The 14,111-nt window shown below is 46.6% G+C and overlaps 1 protein-coding gene across 7 annotated transcripts in view; it reads left to right on the top strand.

Annotated features, from left to right (window-relative positions):
* Positions 1-14,111, top strand: part of st18 (ST18 C2H2C-type zinc finger transcription factor) — a 39,188-nt gene that overhangs the window by 21,163 nt on the left and 3,914 nt on the right. For 6 of the 7 annotated variants that reach the window (XM_062557627.1, XM_037457370.2, XM_037457369.2 and 3 more), the window contains 15 exons: positions 646-697; positions 1,367-1,397; positions 1,532-1,719; positions 5,217-5,897; positions 6,552-6,686; positions 7,487-7,577; positions 7,680-7,772; positions 8,278-8,486; positions 8,630-8,832; positions 10,784-11,017; positions 11,620-11,732; positions 12,035-12,097; positions 12,399-12,467; positions 12,717-12,779; positions 13,079-13,159. In XM_062557627.1, coding sequence (XP_062413611.1) covers positions 646-697; positions 1,367-1,397; positions 1,532-1,719; positions 5,217-5,897; positions 6,552-6,686; positions 7,487-7,577; positions 7,680-7,772; positions 8,278-8,486; positions 8,630-8,832; positions 10,784-11,017; positions 11,620-11,732; positions 12,035-12,097; positions 12,399-12,467; positions 12,717-12,779; positions 13,079-13,159 — 2,306 coding nt within the window. The remainder of the gene's footprint in view (positions 1-645; positions 698-1,366; positions 1,398-1,531; positions 1,720-5,216; positions 5,898-6,551; positions 6,687-7,486; positions 7,578-7,679; positions 7,773-8,277; positions 8,487-8,629; positions 8,833-10,783; positions 11,018-11,619; positions 11,733-12,034; positions 12,098-12,398; positions 12,468-12,716; positions 12,780-13,078; positions 13,160-14,111) is intronic. The other variant, XM_037457372.2, reaches the window with a different exon arrangement.

Consider the following 14,111-nt stretch of genomic DNA (forward strand, 5'->3'; position numbering starts at 1 on the left):
GTAATCAAAAGTAATGAACCTATTATGAGCAGGACCTCTGAGGGCCCGGCGTGGCATTAAGAGTGTGGCACATAAAAGGTTTATTAAAGGAAATTAAGGTCCATCACTGCCACACCTGCTCCCCTATTATAAATGTATGACAGGTCAGTGCCTTCAATCACAACAGCAAACGAGAGAGAGGAGTCATGTTTCCCATTACCAGGGAAAAGTAACAGCATATCCTGTGACTCACAGATTTCACTGGCCTGTGACCACTATACGCCACCATCAGCCTGGAATAATTATGTTTAATAGGTTTTATTTGGGACCCACAAGCAACAGCCAGCGAGAGTGGATGGATTTTAGCAACTATATCTGTCCAAACACACACACACACACACACACACGGAGGTGCTGTCTGCACTTTAATGTCATTATTTAGTGTCATTACATTCGTACTCACCTTTGAAACTTTTTTTTTTTTTTTTTTAAAGAGCTGGAGTTAATGTGTTTGCATATTGCTTGTGTTTTTAGGAGCTCTGTGTGATGTTGACTGAAAGCTCAAAAATAAACGAAACTCCATGAAGCCTCTATGAAGTAAATACAAATGAAACCCATTAAAATGTTTAGCGGCTCATGTGTCCGCTGCGTGTTTTCATTTCACAGATGGATTCCGAAGGTGAGGAGCGAACCCTGAGAACGTGTAACGGCAACACAGGTGAGAGCAGCTTTTAACCAAACACACACACACACACACACACACACACGCACGTTCCACTTATCGCCGTGGTTAAGGGGGATCGGTTCAACAATCCAACTTTACAACCATCAATTTCATGCATTATCTTACCGGTCTGAAGAGCTCTGCACCGCAGTTTCATTATTCAGAGGGGAATAACTTCATTAACATTGGAACACTGGCTCAAATTAGTTAAGGAGGGTTTATATATAGACATAGTTATATACACAGGGTGATTGAAAACCTCTGGACTGGATGTGTCACGACGCGAGTGTTCAGGGCCTCTGAGGCCCGCCTGGGGAGGGGGGGGGGGGGGGGGGCCCACTGGAAAAAGAAAAAATAAATAAATAAATGGATCGAGCCTTTTCGGACCACTTCTGTACCCGGCGGGGCATTGTGTAAAGACGACCCGGGGGTTAAAGGCGGCGCAGAGCGGCGCCGGCCCAGGTGGCATCATTCCCTTAAATCATTAGCCACAAAACAAACATTTACAGAGAATTGTAAAACTTTCATTAGCCAAATCGCTCCAAAGTACGGAGAGAGTCGGCCCGGCGCTTTGATGGAGAATCCGTCGACAGATGCTGCGCCGCTGTAGTGGAAGTGTAAACATGGTGTTTTATCTCTTCTTCTCTGGCTTTTGTGTCACAGGGCCGACCGACCGCATCGCCGAGGCTCACAGGTGAAACTTTACCACCAGAATTTTCTCCTCTTCATGCCGAAAAGGAGCCACTTTCTCTCCCAGATGAATAAATGTCACCTATTAAGACGTTTAACGGCCTTCTTTTTCCGTTGACCCCCCTCCCCCTCCTCCAGCCCGTACGGGTCCATGGCGAGGAAGAGGAGCGCCCAGGAAGGGGTGCAGGGCGCCCCCGTCAACAAGAGAAAGTCCCTGCTGATGAAGCCCCGCCACTACAGCCCCAGCGAGGCATGTGAAGAGGAGAGCGAGGACCTGGCACCGCCGCAGGACAAAGAGGAGCCGAGGAACACTGACACTCCAGCAGGTAAACAGATGTCCTGTTGTTTTGTCTGTTTTGATGAACAATTGACGCTGAATTTTAAAATCCCATCTGTTGCATTCATATTTGCCTCCCTCCGCCGCCGCCAGCCAGCCAGCCCGCCAGCAGCCAGCAGCCATTGTGCGGTGGAAGTGAAAGACGGCCCCGCATTAGTTGCGTCTCACGTCCACAAATTGAAGTTTTGACAGCTGATCTGCCGTGATATTTTTTTGGCGTGGCTTCGCCCTCTTTTGATGAGGCCAGATTTCAGAACCCTCTCATCTGTCCTTTTTTTTTTTTTTTTTCAAAAGCCAGTCCAGAAGCCATTGAATCCATAGAATGAACCGGTGAATGGGTGGGGGGGGGGGGTGCACCAGTTCACTTTGATTTAAATTAAACTTCCTCTGTTCGTTTAAACCAAATTAGCGCTGAACTTTCCCATTGTGAAGAGCAAATGAGGCGCCGGCGCCGCTTGGCGTGTGTGTTTTAATGTTTAACCGTTATTCTTTTTACTCAACCACAACAAAAAGAAGAAGAAGAACAACAAAAAAAAAACATTTAATCAACACCAGTTAAAACATTTTTCGTGCCGCTCCGCCTTTCAGCGAGCGAAATGTTTTCTTTTTTCCTAATGAATTGAATTTTGTGCATTTTGGCAACAATGTTTGAGGTGTACGTGTGCATTCTCACCCACTATAATCTGCACTGATTTGGTATATTTTTAACGATGTAACTAAGCAACAAACGTAATTGTCCCTTTCAAAAGCTTTTGTTAGGCCCTCTAACACAGTCTAATACATAATTAGGCATAATGTCTACAGCTCATTATAGTACACATGTGTGTAGTTAAATGGACCAGGAGAGTAGCTCACTGAATTGTGTGGATTCATTGGAAATGGAATGTATTTGTTTCCTCGGTTCATATTACGTTACAATTATCCAAGTCATTCACTGTGCATCATCAGCTTTTCCCTTTGTTGTGGATTCTGGATACCTTTTTTCTTTTCATCATCCCGAGTTGATTGACAGCTGTATATTTCCCTTATTTGAACCCGATATCCAGCATTAAGACAAAATGCCGCCAGAATAAACAGAGAGAGACTAAGAGTGTCAAACAGACACGCGTATTGATAAACAATGTCAGAACATATTTTGCTGTTATTGTCAGATTTGGGGGGCCATTTTCTGCTAAAAAAAAAAAAAAAAAAAAAAAAAGCAAAATTTGGACAAGCGGACTGGAGGCGGGAAGATTTTTCCTTTTTTTTTTTTTTTTTTGCTGCTTTGGGAAGCTGGTCGTATCTGCATTTTAACAAAAAGGGAGAGAAATAAGCCTCTCGTTTGGTCGAGCCACACTGCGTTCAACTCCAGCCAACTGCAGGCCTGCTGCAGAGTGCTGGTAATGGCTGTTCTGGAGTACAAACTGTTCACCTGTTCCAACACACAAACCACCGCGGGGATCCAAGTTTTTTTTTTCCTCCGTCTCTTTCCTTTTTTTTTTTTCACCGCACTTCTGCGTCTCTGCGCTAGTTTGTGTGTGTGTGTGTGTGTGTGTGTGCGTGTCGGGGCGTTGAGTCCATCTGGATGAAAAACAAAACCCTCGTTGCTCGACTCGTAAAATGTAAATACGCGTAACTGGCTTTCATTTTGAACAGGAATTGTCTTTATGTACACCTCTTTTTTTAAATATTCTTTCAACGGGGGGGGGGGGGGGGGGGGGCAACCGATGTCCCAGAAGGCATCGAGTCATCAACTCCCACTGCATTCATGAAAAAAAAGAATAGTTTGTCTTTTTATCACCAGGCCTACACGATTTGTTAAAGCTCTTTTGGAGAGGATTAAGTTGTCGTGCTTCTCCCACTAATAATAATAATAATAATAATGCCTCTGTATCATCTGATTTCCCACAATCCATCAATCCATCCATCTTCCCAATCTATCGAATATCTGCTGTCGGGCCACTTAAGAGGATCTGGATTCACTGTCCTGCACCCAAAGTGAAAAAAAAAACCCAAAGAGCCTTAATCGAGCATAAGTTTCAATGCTTTTGGAGGATCATGGGAGATTTTGTCGAATCAATCCAGATGATAGCTTCCCATTGTTAATCACTGACCGTGACTTAACGTAATCAGTGGTGTTGATAAAGTGTTGTTTCAGATGCACTTAGCGTCCCCCTAAACCCTCTTTGTCCGGTTTTTACATTCGCACAGATTTCTGGATTTATGCTAAAAAGCGAAAGGTCAGAGGCAAATTATATTATTGAGAGCACTCAGTCAAATAAGCTGGAGAGAAGAGATTATATGAAATTACTAATTAGTGAGACATTTAAGAAGAAATGCATTTGTATTTCATTAATCTGCAATAATGCTGCTAAATGTATCGCATGCATGGTTCCTTAAAAGCTCAAAAGTCAGGAATGGAAGGATTTCTCATAGTTCATATTATAAGCTGTAATTTTCTTCAATTCAACTCATGTACTAATTATTTTCTTTATTTTAATGATCTGTCATGGGTTTTAAATCATTGCCAAATCTAACTGAGAAAGATGCCCACTTCCTGTAGCTACTAGTTATATCTGTAGTCTATAAAAATGTTTTTTTTTGCAAACTAAAGTTACATTGACTCTTAAGTACCTTGAAAATCCCGATTTTCATTTCATATTAAAGCTGCAGGTTTTTCAAAGCTTCTCATCACAATTTTCTTAAGTCAAATTAGAGATATTGATTCCGGTGAAATGATCCGATCACGTGTATTTATCCGTGAATTTTGCATCACCCGGCAACGGCGCACTTTGCTGCTGGGCCTCCGTTGTTGAAGCAGAAATCCTTGTCGGCTTCTGAGGTGTAAAGTTGGCTTCTCCTGAACCGAATTCCGCCGCTCAGACAGCAGCCGCTGACAAGAGATTTCTCGATTTTATCTCCCAGTTTCCCGCGTCTGTGTTTTCAGGAATCCTCTTCCTCTTCATCCTCTTCACTTTCCTGCTCCACATCTCTAGAAACAACAATTATGGGTTTTGAGAATCTGTTTTCTCGCGCAGCACTTAAAACTACGCATGCTTAATGAAAATAAACCTGATGTTCCCTGTCCAGTGCCTCCTTAAATCCAAATGTAATCTTGTCCTAAATCTACATTGGGTTGTTGACTCCAAATCGGCGACCCAAGAAACCAATTGTGTTTCTCATCTGCAGGTTTCATGTTCAACTTGCAGACAGAAGGGTCACACGTGTTTTCCTCTAAATATACTTGAGGAATTGCTTGGAAACCTCTTACAACCTTATGATTATTCCACTGCAACATGTGTTCTTTTTTAAATCCTCTCGGTTTATTTAAAACAACATGTTTTTCTCAATGTGACATTTTTCTAGAAAAGTAACACAGGATCTTAAAACCTTCAAAGGATTTAGAGAAGATTATCGTGGAGACACAGTTCTTGTCGAGTGTGAGGCCACAAAACAACACGTTTGGACCCATGAAATGATGAATAAATACAAACCTTGTTGTTTCAGACGGGAGCCTGTGTGCAATCAATGGAGCCGCCTACAGAAACGGCTACAAGTCCAGCGACTCCGTGGGATGGTCGGAGGTCACATCCGACGCGGCCGAGCCTCCGATGGACGACGGCGACGAGGAGGAGGAGGAGCTGCTCAGCGACGAAAGGGAGGAGCAGGGGCCGGACGCGGCGAGCGGCGCCTCGGCGTCGCCGCGCAGCCCGTACCGAGGCGCCGGGGAGGCCGCGTGGGAGCCGCTGCACCTGCCCGCCGACTTGGACGGCTCCCGCTGCAGCCCCGCCCCCCCCGCCGCCGCCGGCGGCGCCTCAGAGGACCTCTCGAGCAGGAGCGGCCGCGTGAAGGCGGAGCCCCGCTCTCACCCGGGCGGCGTCCTCCTGAGGTGCGGGCCGCCGGCCGCGGAGGAGGACAGCGAGGGGGAGGCGGAGGCCGAGGGGCGCCCCCAGCTGGACGGGTGGGCCCTGGGCCTCCACGACAGGGGCCTGGACAGCATGGGCCGGGGGAGGGTGAACTTCAGCCTGCTGGAGCAGGCCATCGCTCTGCAGACGGAGCAGAGGCAGGTGCTGCACCACGCCTACAGGGAGATGGACCGCTTCCTCATGGAGCAGATGAGCAACGAGAGGAGGCACCACAGGATGATGGACATGGACGGCAGACTCAGCTACCACGGAGGGGGAAAAGGTAACGGCGCGGCACGGTGGGGGGGGGGGCGGGGGGGAACCATTCCGGTTCCGGAGGAGTCAGACGGAGCACTTGTGATTTGGATGATTGGGCGCTCAGAAAAACAAAACAAAAAACGCTAAAAGGAATAAAAGAAGCAAATGAAAGGGAGCGGAAATCAGAGGGAGGAAATCCTCTTAAGTACTAAAACATTTTGGCAACAAGTGAAGTAATAAATAAACAGACCAAAATAAAGAAGAATACAATTTTCCGATTGGAATTGCGACTACTTAGAATATTGGATTTTGATAGGAATCAACTGGATATTTAACCATGACCATAAGTCTTAAATCCTCCTAAAGTACCTCTTATGTTTCCCTCTGATTCTTAAAATCACTGCAGCTAAATGTGTAATCCCAGATGTAATCTTTCGATGGATGGGCATTAAGAAGTGAATGTTGAACTGCAGCCTTAACTAAAACGGCAGATTAATAGATGCATTTTGTGAGTGAAAAAAAAAAAAAGTGTGCTTTGCATGATGTTTCAATCTGTTGACATACGAAGTGCATCATGTGTCCCTGTCACTTGTTTCTACAGATCTTGAAAGAACGCACCTAAAAAGACGGGAGTGATTTCGCTACATTTCCACTCATCGTCGAAATCTTTTGTCCGCAGATTCCCCCCGCACAGACAAAAAGGACATAAAGTGTCCGACCCCTGGCTGCGATGGCACCGGTCATGTGACCGGCCTGTACCCGCACCACCGCAGCTTGTCCGGGTGTCCTCACAAAGTCAGAGTCCCCCCGGAGAGTAAGTCCCACAAGTGATGACTCAGTCAATCGGTCCCAGTCATGAAAATCCTCTTCACTGAGAGACCTGCTTGTACATTTAGTTCCATTCAAAAGATGTGAACGAAACTTTTAAAATACATTTAGGATTAAGGATTTCTTTTTTTCCCTCTTACTCTTAATGCGCTGTAATGTGTGAATATTGAATTTTCTTTTGCCTACCCCTCGCATTGCCGATTGTCAAGTCATTTCAATATAACTCAACAAACATTCAACATTAAACAAGCAATGTTACAAAAGGAACAGAAAAAGTAATTAACTTTTCCAAAAAAAAAGCGCGTGCTCTTAAACCGGAGGCCGTATTTGCAAATCAAAGGGCCAACGCGGCATTCAAAAATAAATAGACAACTCCGGCTAACTAATTGGAGAACGTGTGGAGAAAAGAAGTTCCTGAGGATACAGAGCGGACCTTTAACGACGCGTTTGTTTTGAAGAATATAATCGGCCGCCTTGTTGCGCTCCTCTTTGCACTAAGCTATTTACATTTCAGCCACGTTACAGCGTCCCTCACAAAGCCTTTCGTCCCCCCCCCCCCCCCCCCTCCCGTTTCTGTAGGATCTGTACTCCATAGACTCTAATGTACCATCCATTTACATAAATCCTCACTTAAAAGCCCAAATGCTGCGTATATATATTGTATATTTGTATTCAGCATGGCGTAATCTCCCCCCCCCAGCTTGATTATGTCTTCCACCCCAAATGTCTTTTTCTTATCTCTCTGTCCTCGCCCCCCCCCCCCCCACTCCCCCCACCCCCCTTCAGTCCTGGCCATGCACGAGAACGTCCTCAAGTGCCCCACACCCGGCTGCACAGGAAGGGGCCATGTCAACAGCAACCGTAGCACCCACCGGAGGTACGATCCGCAGCGGAAAGCCATTAGAGAACCTGTTCACGGGCGAGTCGCGGTATTAGGCTAATGTGTTTGATTTACCCCCCCCACCCCCCATTACCACAGTCTCTCAGGCTGCCCCATCGCCGCCGCCGTGAAAATCTCCAAGCCCCAGGAGGAGAGCCCGAAATGCAGACAAACGCCTGACTGCTCACCCAGGTACGCCGCCAGGTGGTGATCACGTGCAACGCCGGGTAAAAGCCCAAACTGAGGTTCCGCGAAAAAAAAGTGGATCAACACAATTATTGTTGTGTGTATGTGTGTGTGTGTGTGTGGGGTGTTGGTTTTTTTTTTTCATTCACTGATCCCAGCAGAACGTCTATTTTGAGCTTTCCAAGCAGACATAAGCAACGGTTGCTGGTGCTGTGAGTTCCCCTCTATTAGAGATGATAAAAGAGCAGAACTCTTTGTTCCCTGTGGATATATCATGGGCAGCGTGCCCACTCCTACTATATTAATTAGTCTGGCAACCTGGCCCGTGGATCTACAACACACATCAGATCCCAGACTATGTACAAAAGCACTGGCACCCCCCGATTGGTTCAAAACAACGTCTTTACTCAACTGCTAATACGAGCTTATTGGGCCCACTTGTGATTTCACAACAAAATGAAGTCTCTACCCCCCCCCCCACCCTTCCCTCTCCCAATTTGTCTCCTGGCAGAGCCATCGGCTTGATGAAGAAGTTTGAGATGAACCAGTTGAACTACCGGCTCTCTCATCCAGTAGCGGCCCTGAAGACGAGCCTCACAAAGGACATGGACAAGTACAGCCGGATCCGCTTCGACTACGCCAGCTTCGACGCCCAGGTCTTCGGCAAACAGCCTCTGATGGGCACCAACCAGGACCAGGAGATGACACATTACCCCGACTGTGAGTGAAGATTTGAATAGACGTTTTCTGTCACATGTTTGATGCCTGGAGCCTCCCCCCCCGGGTTTCCACGTTAGCGATCGACCTGCGGCGTGACCTCCTCGCCTGACCATGACACTCATGACTAATCATTCGTCCCCCAGCGCCTCAGCGGTACCACGCCTTTCTCGGCGCCCCAGGCGGCGGCGGCTTGCCCGCCTCGGGTCAGCGCAGCCCGCCGAGTCACTTCAGGAAAGAAGACGGCCTCCAGGCCGCCGCCGCCACCGCCGCCATCCTCAACCTCTCCACCCGCTACCGGAAGAGCATGGAGGCCGTCGCCGGCCGGCCCCTGGCAACCTCCACAAAGGTAGTCCAACGAGTCCGCCGGGGGAAGGCATTTAATGTGGTCATTTTAAAGGAAGTCTGATTTGTGTGTGTGTGTGTGTGTGTGTGTGGGGGGGGGGCCGGGGGGGGGAGGAAGCATCAAAAGGCAGGACTTGGCGCCGGGAGCTCGGGCAGAAGCACAAGGAGTTTTGTCCCTCGTATAAAGCTTCAATGTACACAAGTGAATACTTTTATAATCACATCAAAGAGGGGAAAACCAGTCAGCCGTCTTTACCAATTACGCCGTTTGTCCATTTATAATTTTTTTTGTAATAAAACCCATGTGGTACTGCGTTTAGTTTTGACATCAGCTGGCGCGTGAAAACCCCCGAAACCGTTTGTCTGAAGCGGCCTCTTCGCCCGCTGCAGATGGCGGCGGATATTCCCGCTCGACGCCGTGATCCAGGACAGGCCGCGTGTCTGCACCAGATAGCATTCAAAAGCATTGTTTGGTTTCGGTTTTTTTTTTCCTTAAAAAAAGGCGGATTAAGCGCGAATCAGCCAAAGGAGTCGTCGTGGTCGTCGTCTGAGAAGTTAAAAATCCTCCTGGAAGTGTCCAAAATCTCTTCTGCTGTCGCTAAATCTCCAAAGCGAGCCGTGGCGTTCTCGGTGATTAATACCCCCCCCCCACCACCCTCCCCCCGGCGCCTTCTCGCGGGTTGCATCCATGGATGATTCAAGGTTTCCACACCTACACCAGCACACAGATTCTTGGTCTCCCAGCTTGTTGAGCTGAGAACGTGGCCCGGTACCAGGTACCAGCCCACTGAATGAATAAAACAGCGTTGCTAAGTTAATCATCTGTTCTCATTTGCAGCTTCGTTGTCTTGGAGAGACGCACAAAATAAAGAACAGCTTTCAAGTCTGGAAAAAAAAAGAAAAAAAAAAGAAAAAGAAGAGGGGCCCCCATTTAGAGTCTTATTATGTCGTCGGGTAACTTATCTGCATATGTATGTTATGGGTTGAGATGTAACGCGCACAAAGAGCAGCCTCTGGAGTGTGAACGCAGGCTGGATTTCACTTATTTCAAAAATGCGACGCGCTTCTAAAACCGGCGGAAGAAAAAGAGATGAATCCAGAGTTTACATTTTTAGTTCTTAATAAATCCTGAAGGCTCCGGCACACGCGCGGCGCTTATTTTTTGATGACGTGCACACATCGTCAACTGGACGGATGATTTGAGTGGACAGCAGAGTCCCACGTTCATGCAAATCATCCCCTTTAATTAATTTGAAAAGCTCACCCCACCCCCCCACCCCCCGCCTTTTGTTGCAAAGTAAAATAAATAATGATGTATAGGCTTTAATGGAACATACGCGTTGAATAATTGGTTTTGTTTATGGAAACGGATTTCCACATTTAACGAGGCAAAACTTTTAATACCGCGGAAACGGCCATAAGTCATCGCAGCGCTTCAGCAGGAAAAAGAAAAAAAACACGACAAACACATCTGTCAGGAGGGAAACTTATGCCACATTAAGCCTTTTTAATTTTTGCTGTAATAATGATGACCTAAAACCAACAAACCTCCCCCACCCCCTGTTCCACCCCCCCCCCCCCCCCAGCTGCCATCATGGTTGTGTGTCCTAGAAAACCGATGACACAGCTGTCACAGAAAAAAAAAAAAAACTACACACCAGTGATTATTTTTTTTTTGTGTTCAGCAGAATTAACGCTGGCTTAGTTCGGTACTTTGTCTGGTGTGAGATAACCCCTGTATGTATTATGATGTATTATTTAAACACGCTTGTTTGTCTCGAGTCACTTTTAAATGTTCGCCGTAAATTTACGCTCCCTTTCAGTGTAATTAGAAAAAAATCGCCTCTATCTTTCACACCCTGATTCATTTGTTTTTTTCCCGCCCTGCCCTCTGCCCCCCCGATGGTGTTCATCCCCTGTACAACGTCTGCCCCCCCCCCCCCCCCCTCCCTCAGGACGCCGCGCCCATAGAGGTGGACGAAAACGGCACCCTGGACCTGAGCATGAAGAAGAGCAAGGACAGCGGCAAAGCCCCCCTGGACGACTCGCCGTCCCTCGCCGCCGAGGCCGCCAAGGCAGGCGGCGTGCTCGTGGGCCCCGCCTTCTACCAGCCGCTGTGCGAGAGGGACGGCTGGGACGGCCCCCTCCCTCTCCACTTCAGCAAAGCTCACGCGGCGCCGGACGCAGAGGTACCGACGCACGCTCGACTCAACCACAGAGTTCTTTTGTTTTTTTTTACAGGAATTTACCGTTATTTTTACCATTTACTTTAAAAACAAGAATATCAAAAGCAACAAGAATCTTTTCCCGTCAGATCATTGAATATATAAATCATTTTCGACATTTACACTGGTCTCCACATTCAGGTACCTGAACCAATCTATATTTATTCAACATTTTCTTTACTTCACATCTTTTGGTTATGAAAAGAAATAAGCACATGTGACCTGCTTTTAGACATCATCGCAAACATCTGGTGACTGTGGAGAAAAACTCCAAACGTCAGGTCCATACCTCATAAACACTGGGCGGATTAGGGCGGCCTTTAAATGGATGTATGGTTTACTAGAGTGTAAGCATCCTGAAGCATAATCGCTCCCTTGCCCCCCCCCCCCCTTGGGGCCTTGTGTTCTAAGAGTATTACACACTGCTTTTCATTAATTATTCACTTTTAGGTCATTGTCGATCAGGTCACTTTTAACATCTCAGACACTAAAGGCCGCATTTTCTTTTTCTTTTTCATTTTTTGTCTCCCTTTTTCCTCCCCTTTTTTTTTCCTCTGCCTGGCCAGGAGGATTACGACCACATGTCTGTTCTGGAGGAGCAACACTATCAAGTGGACGGCAGCGTGATGAGCCCCAAAGCCAAGCTGCTGCTACGGGACGCAAAGAAAGAGCTTCTGAGGTGCGTCGCGTCGCACGGCCTGAACCGCTCTGCCCGGCGCCGCTTTTCCTGGCTGGCAGATGGTCGGCCTTTAACGACGCGCCGTAACTCAGCGCCGAGTGGGCCGCCGCCGCGGCGTGTGCAGAAATATGTGTGTTTGAAAGGGGGGGTGTCCTCCCCTGGTGTGACAAAAAAAGAAAAAAAAAGAAAGTAGGATCCTGTAGTTTTCAGTGACGCCGTTAATTCTTCTACTAAACCTCTACTACACTGTTTGAGGCCCTCGAGTAAATAACGTGTGTTTTACACTTTGTGTTCCCCTGCAGCTGTCCCACCCCGGGCTGTGACGGCAGCGGCCACGTGACGGGCAATTATGCATCACATCGGAGGTACCCACCCCCCCCCCCTCCCCCCCCCAAAAAATATAATAATGATGTCCTCGTTAGCAGCTGATTTAAAGACAATGGAAACAAGGCTCATTGTTTGATTACGCCTGCAGAGTTTAGACGCCAAACCGGGTGTCACTTTCTCAAAAACATGCTGACGTGAGAAGAGAGCGGGAGGTGGACTTGTGTTCTCCAAAAAAGCTTTTGCATGAGAATGCTTTGGAGACATTGTATTAAGATGATTTAATTCAGCTGTGATCAAAGAGTGCATTAAAGTTGACTGTTAGCTCTTTATCCTCTGCAGTGTGTCTGGATGTCCCCTGGCTGACAAAACACTCAAATCGCTGATGGCAGCCAACTCTCAGGAACTAAAGTACGTGTTATTGTGACTAAAGGCTTTTGCACGTTAAACCAGGCAGCTTTTTTAAAAATTTTTAGGAGGAGGCAAGAGGGGGGGGGGGTCAGCTTGGGTCAATGCTTTCCTTTTCCTTTACTTTTCCCCCTGCTACTTGCACACTGAGCATAATTTAGATGTACTCCGCATGGAGCGCGCTGGCTGCTCGCTGTTTAAAAAAAAAAAAAAAAAGCAACCTGGTGTCTCTTGCGTCTCTCAACCTTGCAGGTGCCCAACACCTGGCTGTGATGGATCGGGACACGTGACTGGGAACTACGCCTCGCACAGAAGGTAGCCCGAGAAAAGCCCGCCGTCCACCGAGCATGAAACGCATTTAGTCAGATGCATGACATTCAGGCAGATGGTGAAAGTCTCACTTTGTGCCGCGAAACATGCTGCACTTCCCCCCCCCAAAAGTCTTGTTTTGATTGATTGTTTTCTGGCTGCCTGCTTCTCCAGCGTTTAGACGTTTATTTGTGTACAGATTTATACATTTACAGGACCTCGTAGCGGCCTGCAGCTACTTTTTTTTTTTTAAACTCTCAAATAGATTTCCCATGTTAACCCCTACTGTCGCCGATCATTTTTAGCTTGTCAGGATGTCCACGAGCCAGAAAGGGAGGTTTGAAGCTCACACCAGACAAGGATGACAAAGATGAGCAAGAGCTTAAGTAAGAGATTTTTTTTCCCCTCATCCCATGCTGTCATTTTTTTTTTTTTGTTTAAATACATAAATAGATAATAAAAAAAAACATTTGGGAAATGCGTCATGCCTTTGTGCCCGGGGCATTATACCTGGAGGCCATTAAGTTAAACAAAGAAAATAATACTTCTCCTGTCGAAACATTAGTGAATTATTTTCTGAGGATTAACAGCGTGTTTTTGTGGGATTTTTTTTTCAGGGTTTTGTATTTTTCCCATTTTCTGAATAGACTATCTGGCTTATTACTCTGCACTGAGTGCTTTCTTCATAATTATAGAATATTAAGAAAACGTTGAATTGCCTGCTTTGATGGCATTGCACTCGCTCGCAGCTTAATCATTGTCTGTGAAAGTGTTATTAGAAAAAAAAAAAAAATAATGTAATTGATTTGCAGTTTAAATCCAAAGTCAGATATATGAGCTTTTGTTTACTTATACATCTGGACACTGATTTTTTTTTTTTCTTTTTAATTACTAATGCAAGGGCATGAGCTTAGGAATTAGACTGGAATAGATCTCATACACATTAAGAGAGAAAGGGAGAGAAAGGGGGAGGGTTGCAAATGTCCCTAGATTATTGTAAACAGCGGGCCATATGGCACGCCTCCATTGTCCCGATGCCTTGCATCGAGCTGCCTACCTGTAGTAGATGTAAGTAATGGCGCCCGTGTTGTTTTGTCCTCTAAGTGCTGTCGAGTAACGAAATGCTGAAACGGGGCTTTTTGCGGCAGCACTCTAAAGCATGCGTGCCATTTGTATCATCTCAGGTGACCTTTCACCTTTATCAATAAGGGAAAGGGTTCACCACCTCCAAATTACATTCTTTCGCATGAGGGGATACGTGACAATTATCTGTAATTCATGTCACTCCATTACTGACCTGCAGGGAGAAAAAAAAAAAAAAAAAACAGGCCTGGAAAT

The sequence above is a fragment of the Pungitius pungitius genome, chromosome 15 (assembly GCF_949316345.1).
Source record: "Pungitius pungitius chromosome 15, fPunPun2.1, whole genome shotgun sequence".
In the NCBI taxonomy this organism is placed as follows: Eukaryota; Metazoa; Chordata; class Actinopteri; order Perciformes; family Gasterosteidae; genus Pungitius; species Pungitius pungitius.